Here is a 15,561-nt window from a genome sequence, read left to right on the forward strand (position 1 = left end):
GAAAATGACTCTCAGTTTTTGTGACAAATAGACTTAAAACAACTGTCATATCAATTAAAATCTGACATGACACAAGTGCTTGCCAACCCTCTTGAATCTACATGAAACCCGGCCCGCTCGTAGTTAATATCTGCTTTTGGGATATCGTTACGTCAAAACGAAAGTAGTTTTCATAAGGTATTTTTTTGTAAAGCATTTTCGTTTCCTACACGTGCTGACCTCCTGCATCTTTTCACGTTTGAAACATCGCAGCAGACGTTGTCCAACGAGACTTTTATTATGAAAGCCGTACCAGGAAGTCGTGCTGTCTCGGGCACAGCAGCTAGCTTGATGCTAGTGTGAAAAGCTCACGATCACTTCTGAAGGACGGAAAGAAACACAGTCACTGTTGGGAACACTTTTCCACCTTTTCGGCCGTCTCAGCGCGATAAGGTTATATTAGCAGGTAAGATGTGAAGCTGTGTGTCAGCGGTTGGATGTTAGCCGCGGTGTTTTATGGCCTATTGTTGTTTCAGGCCGTATTGCTGGCGTACAGAGCCGAGCTGCTCTCTTTTCGCAGGGATACATCACGTATGGCGCTCTTTACTTCGAAACGGTTTGCGAAGACCCGCGCCTGTCATGATAATTTCCCACATTTAAAGGGAAATATTCGCTATTTGTTCGGGTTCCGGCAGAAACATGATGTCGAAGTGTCACATTTTCCGAGCAGCGACCTTTATTTTCGTTCATGAAAAGGCCTTGAGAGAGATTTCGGGGCGTTGAGATGTTCACGATGAAAATTGTTCTCAGTTTCAGCTAGTTTAGTGGAGAAGGAGACACACACCCCCTTTAATTCAAAACTTTGCGAGAGAAATTTTAAGGCACTTTTTTATGGTTCCCCTCGTTCTCGTCACAAATCGACCACAGCCTCGCCGTGTGCTACAGGATGGCGATGTGAGAGCATCTTAGTGAAGAGCAGAGGTTGAAATAAAGGATATTTGGTGTTATTTACATGGGCAGTATTGTGTGTTTGCACGCTGGCTCCGCTGCCGTAGCCGCCGCAGTGAAAGCCTGGCCCTGCTATCATGGCTGTAATGGCTCTATCAAGGCGTCGCAGCACACTGCTATTGTGATTTTAAAAACACCCACTTTCGTCCGTGGACTGTTAAGGGTTGAATAGATGTTTTCCATCCTCGTATTTAATGTATGTGTGGCGCCTCCAGCGCGTGATGGACAACCTCAAACACACCATCTCTGCAAAGGACAGCGCACATTTGGAGGTTTGGTCTGCTCCTCTGAAGAATACAGTGATGAGTTTGCAACCAATCCTGCATGATTTTTTTTAACAAAATGCTTATTGTTGCACATACAAAATGTTTAATTACAGTGCAGATGAAAATGATTCAATAGCAATATTATTGTTCAGCTCGTCCCCAGTAATCTGTATGTCTTCAGTGCTTGTCACACCAGGCAATACAGTCTAAAATAACAAATTTCCATTCATTAACATATATTTTTAACAGATTAGGATGGCTGCAGATTGGGGCAGACGAGATGTGGTAGAATATCGGAGCAGATTGGGTTTGGAAAATGGGAAACATGTTGCATCATTTGTCAGACACTCCTCATGGGTGGTTTGTCCGTAATTAATAGTGGCCCCTGTATGTAAGGTAAACTGGGTTGCAGCCGATCTGATCCCCCAGGTTCAGTCCTGCTACTGATTTCCCTTCCTCTTCCTGTTTAATCTGATTTAGATCTGGGATGACTTGTGGATGTCGTTAATCGCCGGCCGATGTTGTCTGCGACTGCCATGTTTAATGATGAAATATAAACATTATTGATTGCCCTCCTCAAGCAAAAGCAGGATTTCACAAAATACTGGCATTGGTCAGCAGATTTAGCATATACTTCTGTTACTACTACACTACAGAAACACTCTATAGCACAGGCAACCAAAATTGAGAAAGTGTCAAGCTGTTGTGGGCGACCCATGAGAGGCTGCTGATTTTAGGACACGGGGCTCTGCTTCTCTGACTTCGGTTGCTCTCTTCTGGAGTTACATGCAGAAGGAGTTGAGTCAAAGTTTTGTTTCCAGCTGTTTCTGGGAAAGGGCTTCGAGTGGCACCTTTCCAAAGATTTTTCTTCATTATTTCACAATACTCGCATTTAGCTGGTGAAAGAACACAGTTTACTCTTTAATAACTGAAGCTGTAAGAGATGTTTGGCAACCCTCACTGTTCAGGTTTAGAAATGTTACTCTGAAGTTATGACACATTCATAACTGGACCGCTCACATGTTGTTCCATCATTTCCGTCATTCATTTTTTAAAATCCAGTCGCTGTAGACTCTGAGCATCACGTAAATACTGCATGCATTTAGAAGTCTTATTGCATCCAGTGTGAATCATATCTGAGCTGTGATTATGAGCTTGATGAATGACAAATACATCAATGTGTATTAAAGCTGGTCTTATGAAATTGCAGAGGACATGAAAAGAGAGTGTTACTGGATGATTGACTGTACAATTGTTTTTATAACAGCTCTGATAATATCTATTTAAAGGCTCTGCCAGCATGTGGAAGGCAAAGTTATCCTGTCGTTCTCACCTTAATGTATTTGTGATGTTTTTTTGTTTTTTTTTCATTGGAAACTTTAGCAAACAGAAAAGCCTTTGGTCATGTCAGGACAGAGGAAAGGAGCTGCAGCACGGCTGCCTAAATGTGCCTTCTGCAGAACCAACCGGGACAAGGAGTGCGGGCAGCTGCTAGTGTCCGACAGCCAGAAGGTGGCAGCCCACCATAAGTGCATGGTGAGGAGAGCGCATTGTTCCCAACCCTTTTGGCCTGTGAGCCTTCAAGACAAAGTTTCGCGTACTTGCACACCTTGTCACAAATACAGAATAGTGACAAGTGTTTTTATTTTATTTCATTTGTTCATAAGTGGAAGCATATAAAAAATGGATATTTCATAAAGCAGAAATGAGAAGAAATATGGAAATATTAATAAATTAATCAATTAATTTTGGAGAAATAAGTGATTTATCTTCTTTTAAATTATTTTTGAAAGGCTCCAATTTGTCAATTGTCCCCTGGGTGATCCTGAAGAGAAAATAGGCATTAGCATTCAAAAAATGTGGCAAAATAAAAAAAATAGCAAATGCAGGAATTTATGATCAGGATATCATACTGTGTGATCAGCTCTGATGCTAGGAAAACACATTAAGTCCACGTTAACCCTCACAGAAGTGTAGGAAATGGTGCATCAGCAGCAGTGAAAATGAAAATGCAGATATTGTACATATCATCACCATCATCATCATGATATCGACAGACTGCACAGACCAACTCATGCTTTTTCTAAATTCCTCCGCAGCTTTTCTCCTCTGCCCTGGTCACATCTCCCTCCGACAGTGATAACATTGGAGGATTTTCAATTGAGGATGTGAAAAAGGAGATCAAGAGGGGAAATAAATTGGTAAGTACCTACTTGCCCGCTCAGTGCAGCGTTAATGACAGAGGAGAGCGGAGGGAGTGTTATAGGGCCACCAGGCTGAGCTTTAGGCATGTGTTCCTGTGAGAACTGAACAGAACGGGGTGTGGTTCATTAGTCAAGCCGACTAAGTAGTCAAGATGGGTTCTCCATGAGATGTTCCACCTGTTTAACGCTGGTAATGTCTATGTGTATGTGTCAGACACTGAATGGTCACAGTAGCTCTGTTTGGTTGACTGAGCTGCACTAAAATGTGTTTTTTCCCTCTTTAATTATCAGAATTGCTAATTTAACTAGCACAACATGTGACTTCGCTCAGTTTCATGCATTATGTTTTTAGTTTTTAATAGTGGTTCGGGGACTAGCTCACGCCATAATGTATGAAAGTTTTATTGTTTATCATATATATGTTTATTTATACACATGAGTCCAAGCAATATGCTTTCTTAAATTCATATATATTTATTTTTACTTTCATCCCCTTTAACTGATGTTTATGTTTTTTGTCAGTGAAATAGCTTTTTCTTTATATGGTGACAAATAATGCATATAATTAATATTTGCATAAATTTAGAATTGTTTTAATTTTATTGTACAGCTTATTAATATTTATCTTTTCTCTGTGTAATCTTCCTTGCTGAATGTGATTTGATTTTCTCCTGCTACGCTCTAATCTTCCCCACAGTGACGATCGTTTTCGTGATATTTGGCATCTGTCATTAGAGACCGTTGTATCTGTCAGAGCCTGATGATCTTCGGAGAGAAATTATTCAATTATTGCCCACATTGTAAAATCACATTACTCGTTGTCAGCTGTTTTGAATAAAGTGGAGCAGCGTGTGCTTGGTCGTTTTTTCTGACAAGCCTGTTTCCTTCCCCCTTCAGATGTGTTCTTCATGTCACCGGCCGGGTGCTACTATCGGCTGTGATGTGAAGACGTGCCGGAGGACGTATCACTATTACTGCGCCGTGAAGGACAAAGCCCAGATAAAAGAGAATCCCTCACAAGGGATTTACCTGTAAGCAACTTTCCCTCTGGATGCCTCTACACAGGAATCTACAGCAAATAAAGACATTTGTCATTCATGTTAGATTAAATTAAAATGTATTTCTTTTGCTCCCTAACGTAGTGTTTACTGTCGCAAACACCGGGATGCTTCTCAGGATGGCATTCAAGGTAATGTACGCTTTAACATCTCATATACCACCAGGCGACGTGCTGAACATAATATTCAAGGTAATGATTGTCTGTATCGTTGTGAAGCGTTTTGAAATGATAAACTCTGAATCCACAGATGAAGAGGGAGGTGTGGCCAATGACTCCGACTCGTCGCCTCCACAGAGCCGGGGCAGAGGAAGGTTTGAGAAGGGCCGAGCCAAGGTCGGCTCTCGCGGCCAATCGGAAGACTCCCGCTCCACCTCCTCACAGGCTGCGGACGAGGAGAGCTCCTCCCATGTAAGGCCACACATCTGTTGGTGAGCGCTGTCTTTTCGCTGCATGTGGCCTCTTGTTTCTGAGCGTTGTCCTGTGTCGCTCTAGCGGGACAGGTCACCTCTTCGGGCCAGCCCGGGAGACGGCGGCCAGCGCTGTGGCTTCTGTCACGCTGGCGACGAAGAGAATGGAACCAGGGGCATGCTCCACACCGATAACTCCAAAAAAGTGGCTGCACACTACAAGTGCATGGTGAGACTGTTGAATGTGTGGGAGGGAAGGTCTGTTTGTGAGCATTTGATGCTGTAAATGTGCACATACAGTAACACCACTTGCATCTGTCTGCAATATATGATCCCTTCCAGCTTTTTTCATCGGGGACGGTGCAGCTGACCACTACATCACGGGCTGAATTTGGAAACTTTGATGTGAAAACAGTCATCCAGGAAATCAAGAGAGGGAAAAGAATGGTGGGAAGATTTCTCTTACTTAAGCAAATAGGACTTATCATTTTGACTTCAAAAAAAAAACCCCAAAAAACTAATTTTGTTGTTTTTCCAGAAATGCACGCTCTGCACTCAGTTGGGTGCTACCATTGGGTGTGAAATCAAGGCATGTGTGAAGACCTACCACTATCACTGCGGCCTGCAGGACAAAGCCAAGTACATTGAAAACATGGCACGTGGCATCTACAAGTGAGCTCAGCGTCTACATTTCTACAGACAAACACATGTGCAGTGAAAATAAATTGCTTTCACTTCACAGCCATAATCATAAACCATCATTTCACAATATGATTGCATTACACATTTTTTACATGGAAATTTCCTCCTTTATGTTTACAGTAATTGCTGTCACAACATCATTTACACTTTGATGTTAAGTTTGACGTATGATTAGCAAGATAATTATTATTATTGCAAAGGTTGCTTTCAAATGTCTGTATTGATTCTAATGAGATTTTAATTTCTACATGTGAAAACATGATGATATGTTTATCCTCCACAGATGAAGAAAACTAGACATGGTCAGTCAAAGCTGGATCACAAAGCTAATTAATGCCTTTCAGAGACTGCTTGCGTCAGAAGGATGTGTAGACAATCAGTTATATCTTGTACTCTCATCTTCTGGAATGTATTAGTTATAGAAGTGAGGTTCATTTCACCACAAATGACAATCCTAAATCACATCCCACCCCTTTCCTCTCAAAGCTCCAATCACAATTAAGCACGAGAGTGAGAATAAAGGTGCCCTGAGGAGTTTTCTCAACAAAGTTATTTTTGGATTGAGTGTATGACTGAAGCCTGACAAATGTGTTGCATGCATTTCCTTCCTCACCAAACATGTGCAAAGCCTTTTTTATTTTTTTTAATATTGTAGATTGCACATGGTTTACATCCATGCCAACGTCTATGTTTCTCCTTTGTGCGTTACCACGGCTGGCTCAGCGGACTAGCGTGAAACTAGGAACGTATACTGCGTCTCCCATGTGCTCGCATGAATGCATGAGCTCCTCCTGTGTGTGAATGATACCCAAAAAAACAAGCAGGAGCCCAATTGTGAAAATATTGTGTAAAAACTCCAGAAGATATTTTTAACTCTAAATGTTTAAACTTTGACTGAACCACATCAGAGTTAGTCAACATTAGTTTGCGTTAGACCTGCAGAGAAACTAATAACGGCTTGGAGATTACTGAATTTGTTATTTACAATTGTGTGTGTGTGTGTGTGTGTGTGTGTGTGTGTGTGTGTGTGTGTTTAGACTATACTGTAAGAACCACAGTGGCAACGAGGAGAGGGATGAGGAAGATGAGGAACGAGAGAATCGCAGTAGAGAGAGGGCAGCGATTGACCACGGAGGAACACTGTCAACGCAAGTGAATGGCAACTAGGTGTGTTATTATTGGAAATAAATAATAGTTATTGGAAGTTGTTTCACACAAAAACTATTGTTCAAGGTCCAGTGTGAAGGATTTATTGGCATCTAGCAATGAGGTTTCAGATTGCAACCAACTGAACAACCCCTCGCCTCACCCCTCCCTTTCCAAGTGTGTAGAAGAACCTGAAAAACTGGCAAAAAGCGTGAAAGGTGCTAGAGTCAGTGTTTGGTTTGTCCATTCTGGGCTACTGTAGAAACATGGCGGCGCAACATTGCGGACTCCGTGGAAGATGACCGACCGCCTCTGTAGATGTAAAGAGCTCCTTCTAAGGTGATGAAAAGACAACAATTCTTATATTCAGGTGATTACTAATAAAGCTAATTAGAAAATGTCTGCCAGTAGATCCCCCCAAATCCTGCACACTGGTCCTTTTAAAACCTGCAAAACGTCCACATTTAATGTCCAACATGAGGGTTCAGTGTTTTCCTAAAGCATCAGAGGCATTGCAATAAATGCAGTTGAAAAATGTTCTTGTCACTTCATTGATGCCGCTCTTACAGGTTGGCCTGATGGATGTGACGTGGGGCGAAAACGGAGGAACTCGAGGGAGCGATATTTTTTTATACTAAATCTTAGCCTACTCATAACGTCGTGGTCTGCGAGCTCCCATGAGTCCATCACACGGTTTCTTCCTGTGAACGGACTTGATGACCCAGCGTGCACCAGACGTCTTCTTCACGAGACCCTGTTTTGAGTTGGTTAACTGAGCTTTTCACAGACTGGTGATACTCTGCAGAGCACTGGACTGCTGCAGGATCATGAAAAGCCATGGCCAATCTTTCCCAAGATTCAGCTTTGGGCTCAATTTCAGATAAATGCATTATTGCTGTGAGTAAGAGCTGATGGACTGATCTTTTGATTGTCACTCACAACCTGTGTCCCCCACAGATTACATGACCCACACTTGCTGAAGTCAATACATTCTTGCTCTTCCTTAGCTTCTCAAGGACTCACTTTTAAGAGGGGTCTGTTTGTTACTAGTCTCTCTGTCAAGTTGTGCAGTTTGATTACTTTGATTCTGTAATCATGTTTTAAGAATACTCTTTTGATGTTAGCCTTTCTTTCTTGATATGTAATATTTTGCTACTGTATTATCATCATGAGTAATTTTGAATATCTGGATTTCAAACAGCCACGATTAAAAGTTTTGCCAGCATGCACTTGGATTTTTCCACTGTTAAAGGTGGCTTCTTCTTTTTTTAATTTAGCTGCTAAAGGGCAAAGTAGAGCTCTTTAGAAGAGTGGGCTTGACTTTGTTTGATGTACTGTTACTTGTATCTCAACAAATGTATCCATGAATGATTGGAAATAGAAAATATTTTATTTTACACATTTAATGAGTGAAATCGGGTCTGTCATTTGAAAATGTGTCCACAGGGTACTCAAAACACAGCGCAGCATTCATTGCTGGTTACAGGGTGTTAAAGGTGAAGAATTCTGGTGAGGTTTGAGGAGTGACGAATGTCACATTGGCTGCAGTATCGTCAGGTCAAACCATGCAACTATGCAAGATTACAGTGGCTGTCTGCTCTCCATCCACAGTAAGGCGCAATATGCTGCCATCCAGAGCATTCCTTCTTCCATTAAAGCACTTTGTATGGATACATTTTCATTTATTTAAATGTACAAATCACAAGCACTTGGACAATTCATTTTCAATCAATTTATAAGGTACTGCTTCAAGGAATGTATGTATATATTATTTTGCATTTTCAAAGATTTTAATCGTGGAACTTGTCTGTCAGCAATGTACTGTGCATCAACAGCACACCAGCAAAAAAAACTGCTTTTGTCACTTAAGGTTTGAACACATTACTCAAACTCTACTTTGAATACGTGTGTAGTACAGAACTGGGACATTAGTTCAGGACTGATCAGTCTCCTTCAGCTCGTAGACAGACAGTAATGGTGTCATATAGAGTCACAAATTCAGTGTTGGTGGAGAGCTTGCCCTGAGTTGCTGAGCCTCCCCCAGCCCCAGGACATTACCAAGAGTGGGTACAGCACTGCCCATAAGTCGTCAAAAATGCATTTTTCTTTGTCTAGCATAGAATTGCGGATTGCCTAATCAACATGCTCTCCCGCTTGATACCTATCTTGCCCTAAAAAGGTGTTCAAAAGTCCAAGGTCAGGCCATTAAGTGCTCACATCACTTTACGAGGCAGACCTATCGGTGCTACTAAACAATGCACTTACTGTCCTAAAGACAGCAGACAGAGGTAATAATTAAGCATATATCTTTTAAATTGCTGCTGTTGAGTTTTAGCACCTTGGACGTGATCTCTGCACAGTAGTTACAAGTTGCAGGTCGCCCACACCTCAACGCCCCCAACGACGGGGCGGGACTAACCCGATCCTGCTCATCTGATTTGTCCGACGTGCTCCTGCGTCATCATATACACAACAGCAGAGCGGCTGCAGAGCCGCAGCCCGGAAACAGAAGCCTACTGTAGCAACTGAGCTAGCCGCGTCCATGTGTGTGCTGTCACACGGGTAAAGAGTCCGCGAAACCAGTCCGAGAATACATTTTGTCTTCTCTTCCTGAAGACCACGGTAGACTACATAGAACTGAATGGCAGGGACCAACACGGACATGGCGACATCCAGCCCTTGTGTTGTGGTAAGCCCCCCTCCAAACGGTCGGAATGAAATGAGAGCTTGAAGATGGTCGTAGATTACCTCTACATTCCCCTGGAATAACACGCTATAGCTGCGTTTGCTAAAGACCCACACCTAATGCAGTTTGTTAGTTATTGATGACCTGTGCGTCTGTGTGCTTTGAGTGTACTCACCTTGGTAACACGGTTTAGTGTAGACAATGCGGTGTGTTTCCTATGTAGCGATAACTTCGCGCGGCCTGCGGCTATGGAGATGGTCATAGACACGCGCTCTTCACGCTTGGCGTACGTGACGCAAGAGACGCTTTTAGTTGCACACATTAAAACGTAATGTGCCGGTTTTTGTGTCTGGGAACAGGTTACAGGTTAAATTAGTATAATTACATGATTACGCACGCTTACAATCCGACGTCCACAAACGCACGAGCTGCAAACCTGGGGGCGTGTTTGAGCGCGCGCTTGTTTAGAAAATAAATACACAATATGATGATGAAGTGATTGGCTTTAGACGTATGTCCAAACATTACTTTAAAAGGATTCAAAAGCCTTGGTCTTACACAGTTTGGTGTGTTGAAGCCTGATTAGGAGCCATAATAGGTCTGAAATGTATAGTGCTTAAAAAGAGCTGCTTGTTTGGTTGTCTTGTTGCTAGACAGAAAATCCAATATATAGTTTGCTTTGGCAAATCAGTAAAACTTAGTGAAGATAACAATCTCAGAAAATCAGATCACAAATGTTATCGTGGTGCTATGAGTCATTAAAATTGAAGTATTCATGATATAAAGTTAAGCCGCTGGCTCCACAGATTGGTGTGTTACCACATGATAAAGGCTTCTTGGTATCTATTCTTTGCTCAGTTGAACCTACTGTGAAAGTTCCCCCAACCTAAAGTAGAGCAGCATTTCAGGAAGAGAAGTGTGCAGCGAGGCTTAAATGATCCAAAGAAAGAAATAGTTTTTGTTTGAATGTATGCATGTTTAAGTTTGAGCCTCGGCACACATTTGCCACGTGGGACCTGCGTGAACTGTGTGATGCATGTTATAGATAAGTTGACTAGTCTACATATACTAAAGTGGGAATAAATACATTTTCAGGATGAATCCTGTGATGAATAAAGTCTGGCCAGCAACGTGGCGGACCCACTTGCTGACGCTGTAATGAAGCTAATTGCACATTTTGCTAAAACGGCATTGAAAGACATTGGAAGACCCTGTCTCCTGTGCCACATTTCAAATGAAATTAGTTGCGCAGTGCAGTTTCGCCAAACATGGACTTTGTTTGCGTGAACTTCAACATGGTCCTGACATTGACCTCCAGACTAGTTCATTCTTTCAGGGTTGTTTTACTGTGCTGCTTTGCTTCTTAAATAACAGGCAACAAGCCAGAGTGTAGCAGTGGAAAAAAACACGGACATCTGCTCTGTATCAGTCATTATTATTTGGAATTGAAAGGGTGTAGCCCAAACAGATGGGTATGTTGTTCCGTTTGGCAGACAGGAGGGGAAATGCTTTATATAAGATCAGCCACATATGATGTGGAGATGGGCACTTTGCAGTGGTTAGTAAAGCAGTGAGATGTTGTTGACTTTTTGCACTTTTATAAATGAGTGTGGTTATGGTCACTCACATATTTCCCACAGAACCTCAAGCTCTGCACCAGCTTCGCAGCTGTCACATGATACCAGTTATGCTGTCTGGGTTCATGTGGCACGCAGTGTCAGCTAGAGCAGGAAATTTGATTTGACAAAAGATACGAAATGCTTCCAACAATTTATATGATTAGGCATAATTTGGAATTTCTGGAAAGACAGTGCAGTTGCTAATATCTTGCTATTTGGACAACATGTTTACTTAGAGGAGACCTTCAGTAAGGTCTCCTTTCGGGAAGGATTTGCTGATATTGTAATGATGAGGTTTTGATGAGACGTGACCATCCTCTAGTTGCAGGTAGCCCACCAGTAATAGCTCTTTTCAACCTTCTGATTGGCCAACATGGATTTAGGGTTAAAGTTATATCGGCGACTGCTGGTTTGGCATGCTCTTGAAAGCACTTCAATTGTGTTTTCACGTTTTTCATTCAATATTCAATTTCATCAATAACCATGTACATGTGGATTAGGCCAGGAAAAGATTCCTCTTTCTAAGAATATAAGGTTAGTGTTCAGCACCACTGACAACTGTTGCTTTCTAAACTGCACACAATCAAACATCCTCTTCCAGATGATGCGTTTCTCGGCATAAAAACTGTAGAGGCTGAATAACATATGGAGGGAGTGGGTGGGAACGTAGGCCACCATTAACCTCACCCCTAACCCCTTTTTGTCATGTTTTATTTCAGATCAGTGATGAGGAGCAGGGATATGACCTGGACCTTTTCTGCATACCAAAGCACTATGCCTCTGACCTGGAGCGCGTCTACATCCCACATGGACTCATCTTGGACAGGTGGGTTGCCACATTTTTTGCAGCTTGCTGCAGGATTATGAAAATGTGTTGAATTGTCAGGGGCCAGCTAAAAGGTACCCACCTTTTAGCTGGCCCCTGACAATGCATGATTAGTCGGTCTTAATAAGGGCCCCGAGGAATGCCAAGATGTTCAGTAACTTAAAGTCTGACACCATCTCAAATTTTATTAGATGGTGTTAAGAAAGTGATCGTGTTTTTTCCATTTGCAGATTTGGGATTTAATGATTATTGTGGATAATCTGGGGGTTTTGTGGTAATATGGATTAACTGGATCGCTGGTGTTATTATACTTGGGAGTGCTTTAGAAAAGATAACTGTGCCTGCTGACACACACAGAAAGAAAATGGGAACTACTGCTGACTGTAGCAGAAAACTGAGCTGACTATCCCCCCTCCCTCTCTTTCACGTGACCCCAGGACAGAGAGACTGGCCAGAGAGATCATGAAGGAAATGGGGGGCCACCACATTGTGGCCCTCTGTGTGCTCAAAGGGGGTTACAAGTTCTTTGCAGACCTGCTGGACTACATCAAGGCCCTGAACAGGAACAGTGACCGCTCCATCCCAATGACAGTGGACTTCATTCGCCTCAAGAGCTACTGTGTAATCTTTCACTTTTTCTTTATTTTTAGTATCACTAACAATGTGCTGTGTTGATACAAAGTTTTGTTTCATTTAAACAATTTCCAGGTTTAAATGATTGAAGATATTCTGTGGATATCACTGTGGAGCAATGTTTTTAGTCTTCTACAATGTTGCAAAAGACAATGCAAAGTACGACTTGTTTTCATCCACTACCGTAGTGTGAATATGATGTGTAGATTAAATCAAGACAAATGGCTGCATTTTTTGCAATTTGCTTCATTAACCCACTCACTCACACACACACACACACACACACTGACCACTGGAAGACAGATAAACCAGATGCTTCATGTACGTCATGATGTATTCTTTAAAGCTGGGGTTGGTTACGTTGGAGAAACCAGCAAGAGTGAGGTATATTTTCAAAGTATACAACTGAAAAATCCTATCCCCTCCCATCATGCCTCCCTCTAAAGCCCCTCCCCCAAAATGCATGAAATCCATTTTTAGGTGATATTTCGACTTCGTGTTATTGCACATGACAACGTGCATAAAAAAACAAGTGGGTGAAAATGCACCTAGTGATACTCAGTATGTGTTTTTTAATGAGAAACACTGAATGGAAACATAATTTTGTTTACTGGCTCTGTACAATTTGATGCAAGTGCAATATGCAACAAATGTAGCTGTTTATTTTTTTTTTTTTAATCAACCTCCATGTCCTCCAGTTTTGTTCCTTGATACACTGTCTGCACCTGTACAGCATACAGTGTGAACACTTCCTTCTTGTCCTCACAGAATGACCAGTCGACAGGTGAAATCAAAGTAATTGGTGGAGATGACCTGTCCACGTTGACAGGCAAGGTAAGAATTCTGAGAGCAGCATGATTATGACTAAAGTAATATTTGTTGTTTGACTGTGATCAATAGTTTTAATAATAAATTTGATGAAAATTGAATGAACTTGAAACAAGGAACAAATTTTTTGCTCTTGTCCATCATGTCGTATCTTAGGTTGCTACTATTTTCCACATGAGCAAACATTTAAACGACCTGATAAGCATTCACTCATGCATGGAAACAAGTTTGTTGATTAGGATTATCAAAAATGATGATTATTATTAATGATGACGATGATTGTGCTGCACTTGAGAGAAGCCAAATCTCACATGCAATGATTTCGGCACATTTTCTGAGCTGTTTTTCAAGCTAATATGGTCATGTGGTTGGCTGTAGGACTTAAAAACACAAATGAGTTTTATGCAACTATGTAATGAAATGGCCACAGAAATGCAGACAGCTGGTTTTTCCCTAAATGATAATTGTTGTTTTCTTTTCCCACAGAATGTGTTGATCGTGGAGGTATGTACTGAAGATTTCTCTTTATAATAAAGTAGACGGCTTTCTATCCCAATAACGCTAATACAAGCTTCTCTCATGCTGTGTATCAAGGATATTATCGACACAGGGAAGACAATGAAGACTCTATTGCAACTCCTCAAACAGTACAATCCCAAAATGGTTAAAGTAGCAAGGTAATTTAATTCCTTCAAAACTGCCTTTTGAGTCCGAACTATCTTGTGGAATCATGTGATCGTGTTTCTCTGATGTTTTATAACAACAGTTTGCACTGTCTCAGACTGCTGTGTTAGTTAATAGCGTTTCATGTGGCCATAAAGTCTTGTGATTGATGATCAACTTGGTTTCTGTCCTCAGTTTGTTGGTGAAGAGAACGCCAAGAAGTGTTGGCTACCGACCAGACTGTGAGTTCAAGACAATAAATGTTTTCAGCAGACTATTTGTGAAACTTAGTATAACGTACTGGATGTTAGACAGTATAGACATACTTTGATTTCAGTGCTGTTCGTTTGCCAGTACGAGGACAAGTAACCGATTTATTTGCCGTTTTCTCTCAGTTGTAGGATTCGAGGTTCCTGACAAATTTGTGGTGGGCTACGCACTAGACTACAACGAGTACTTTAGAGATCTAAATGTAAGTATTTATAATAAAGGAGCTTAATGAGTAATGTAGTTATGTTGCATGCTTGTTCGACTTTGTACCTGTGTGTTAATGGAAGGTCTGACACAATCAATACCGTCTTAAAGTCAATATTATGCTTTTCTTTTTCAGCATATCTGTGTCATTAGCGAAACAGGGAAGGAGAAGTACAAGGCATGAAGAGCAGTCCGCAGGAGTTTTTAACATATGGTTCTAGCTTTTCCCTCCTCGGTTCATTTTATATTTTATTACGTCATATTTGTGTCGTAAAAGTACTCTGCCTGCTCAGGGTCCCTGAGGATACACTGATGGAGTCATAATCCTGACGGTTGCATTGCCTGTTTTAGCCAAAACACACACTTGATTCTACTTTTGAGAAAAGTGGCTGCCTTTGATAGAACTACATCTAGGTTAAGCAACATGGAGCCCAGCTTCACCTGAAAGTAGTATTATACTTCTATGCCCCCTCACTAATTAATTTGTCTTTACTTAATTTATTCAGCACAGTGCTGCTACCTTAGTACAGTGTAGTACAATGTCACAAGCATTGTCCTAAAATAAGATTTGACAACCTATTTGATGAAATAATGCTTTTAATGTAAATCTGCTTTTGCCAGGAACTATCCATAGCTGTTTTACAGACGCTCTTACAGAGGATGTTACATTTTCTTGAAATCTACATGTATATTTTGGGGCAAAACACATTTCTATGTTACTGTGCTGTGTGATGAGATTTTTTTAAAGATACATTCTGTAGAAAAGTAACATGAGTGTTGGCTGCTGTCCCCAATTAAACACATGGGTCTGCTGAAGATGAAATATCCTCTTAATTATGAGTGTTAATGAAATCTTTGAACAAAGCATGCATGTAGCCAATTTCTTTGTGTAACATAAAAGACATCCTTTTTTATGCTGGAAATATGTATAGTTTACACATGTGTAAATGTTCAATTGATAGTCAAACTGAAGTTGTTCAATAATGTTTGAAAGACTTCATCTGTACCAACCTGTCATGGAATCAGACAGTTATTTCTGCCATTTAAAATGCTCTCATTC

General features: G+C 41.2%; 2 protein-coding genes across 2 annotated transcripts; both read left to right on the top strand.

Moving 5' to 3' along the window:
* Nucleotides 1–321: 321 nt before the first annotated feature.
* On the top strand, nt 322–8,365 carry phf6 (PHD finger protein 6). The gene is made up of 11 exons (XM_041944344.1): nt 322–445; nt 2,637–2,789; nt 3,353–3,454; nt 4,355–4,488; nt 4,600–4,646; nt 4,765–4,925; nt 5,010–5,153; nt 5,267–5,371; nt 5,463–5,596; nt 6,664–6,793; nt 7,342–8,365. Exons 2-10 carry the CDS (start codon nt 2,658–2,660, stop codon nt 6,791–6,793), a joined length of 1,089 nt encoding a protein of 362 aa, XP_041800278.1. The 5' UTR covers nt 322–445; nt 2,637–2,657; the 3' UTR covers nt 7,342–8,365.
* A 924-nt stretch (nt 8,366–9,289) lies between these two features.
* hprt1 (hypoxanthine phosphoribosyltransferase 1) lies at nt 9,290–14,833 on the top strand. Its single transcript, XM_041943718.1, has 9 exons — nt 9,290–9,461; nt 11,797–11,903; nt 12,341–12,524; nt 13,305–13,370; nt 13,851–13,868; nt 13,959–14,041; nt 14,223–14,269; nt 14,423–14,499; nt 14,638–14,833. The coding sequence occupies exons 1-9, from the start codon at nt 9,414–9,416 to the stop codon at nt 14,683–14,685; spliced, it is 678 nt and encodes a 225-aa protein (XP_041799652.1). The 5' UTR covers nt 9,290–9,413; the 3' UTR covers nt 14,686–14,833.
* The last annotated feature ends 728 nt before the right edge of the window (nt 14,834–15,561 follow it).

The sequence above is a fragment of the Chelmon rostratus genome, chromosome 9, assembly GCF_017976325.1.
Source record: "Chelmon rostratus isolate fCheRos1 chromosome 9, fCheRos1.pri, whole genome shotgun sequence".
Lineage (NCBI taxonomy): Eukaryota > Metazoa > Chordata > Actinopteri > Chaetodontiformes > Chaetodontidae > Chelmon > Chelmon rostratus.

Excerpts from the sequence above, each read along its gene's own strand:
- phf6 (XM_041944344.1), top strand. The coding sequence starts at position 2,658 with ATGTCAGGACAGAGGAAAGGAGCTGCAGCACGGCTGCCTAAATGTGCC. Across the intron at positions 4,926-5,009 it reads ACGAGGAGAGCTCCTCCCAT|CGGGACAGGTCACCTCTTCG; the intron begins GTAAGGCCACAC and ends GTGTCGCTCTAG. Across the intron at positions 5,154-5,266 it reads CTGCACACTACAAGTGCATG|CTTTTTTCATCGGGGACGGT; the intron begins GTGAGACTGTTG and ends GATCCCTTCCAG.
- hprt1 (XM_041943718.1), top strand. The coding sequence starts at position 9,414 with ATGGCAGGGACCAACACGGACATGGCGACATCCAGCCCTTGTGTTGTG. Across the intron at positions 11,904-12,340 it reads CATGGACTCATCTTGGACAG|GACAGAGAGACTGGCCAGAG; the intron begins GTGGGTTGCCAC and ends ACGTGACCCCAG. Across the intron at positions 14,042-14,222 it reads AAAATGGTTAAAGTAGCAAG|TTTGTTGGTGAAGAGAACGC; the intron begins GTAATTTAATTC and ends TTCTGTCCTCAG.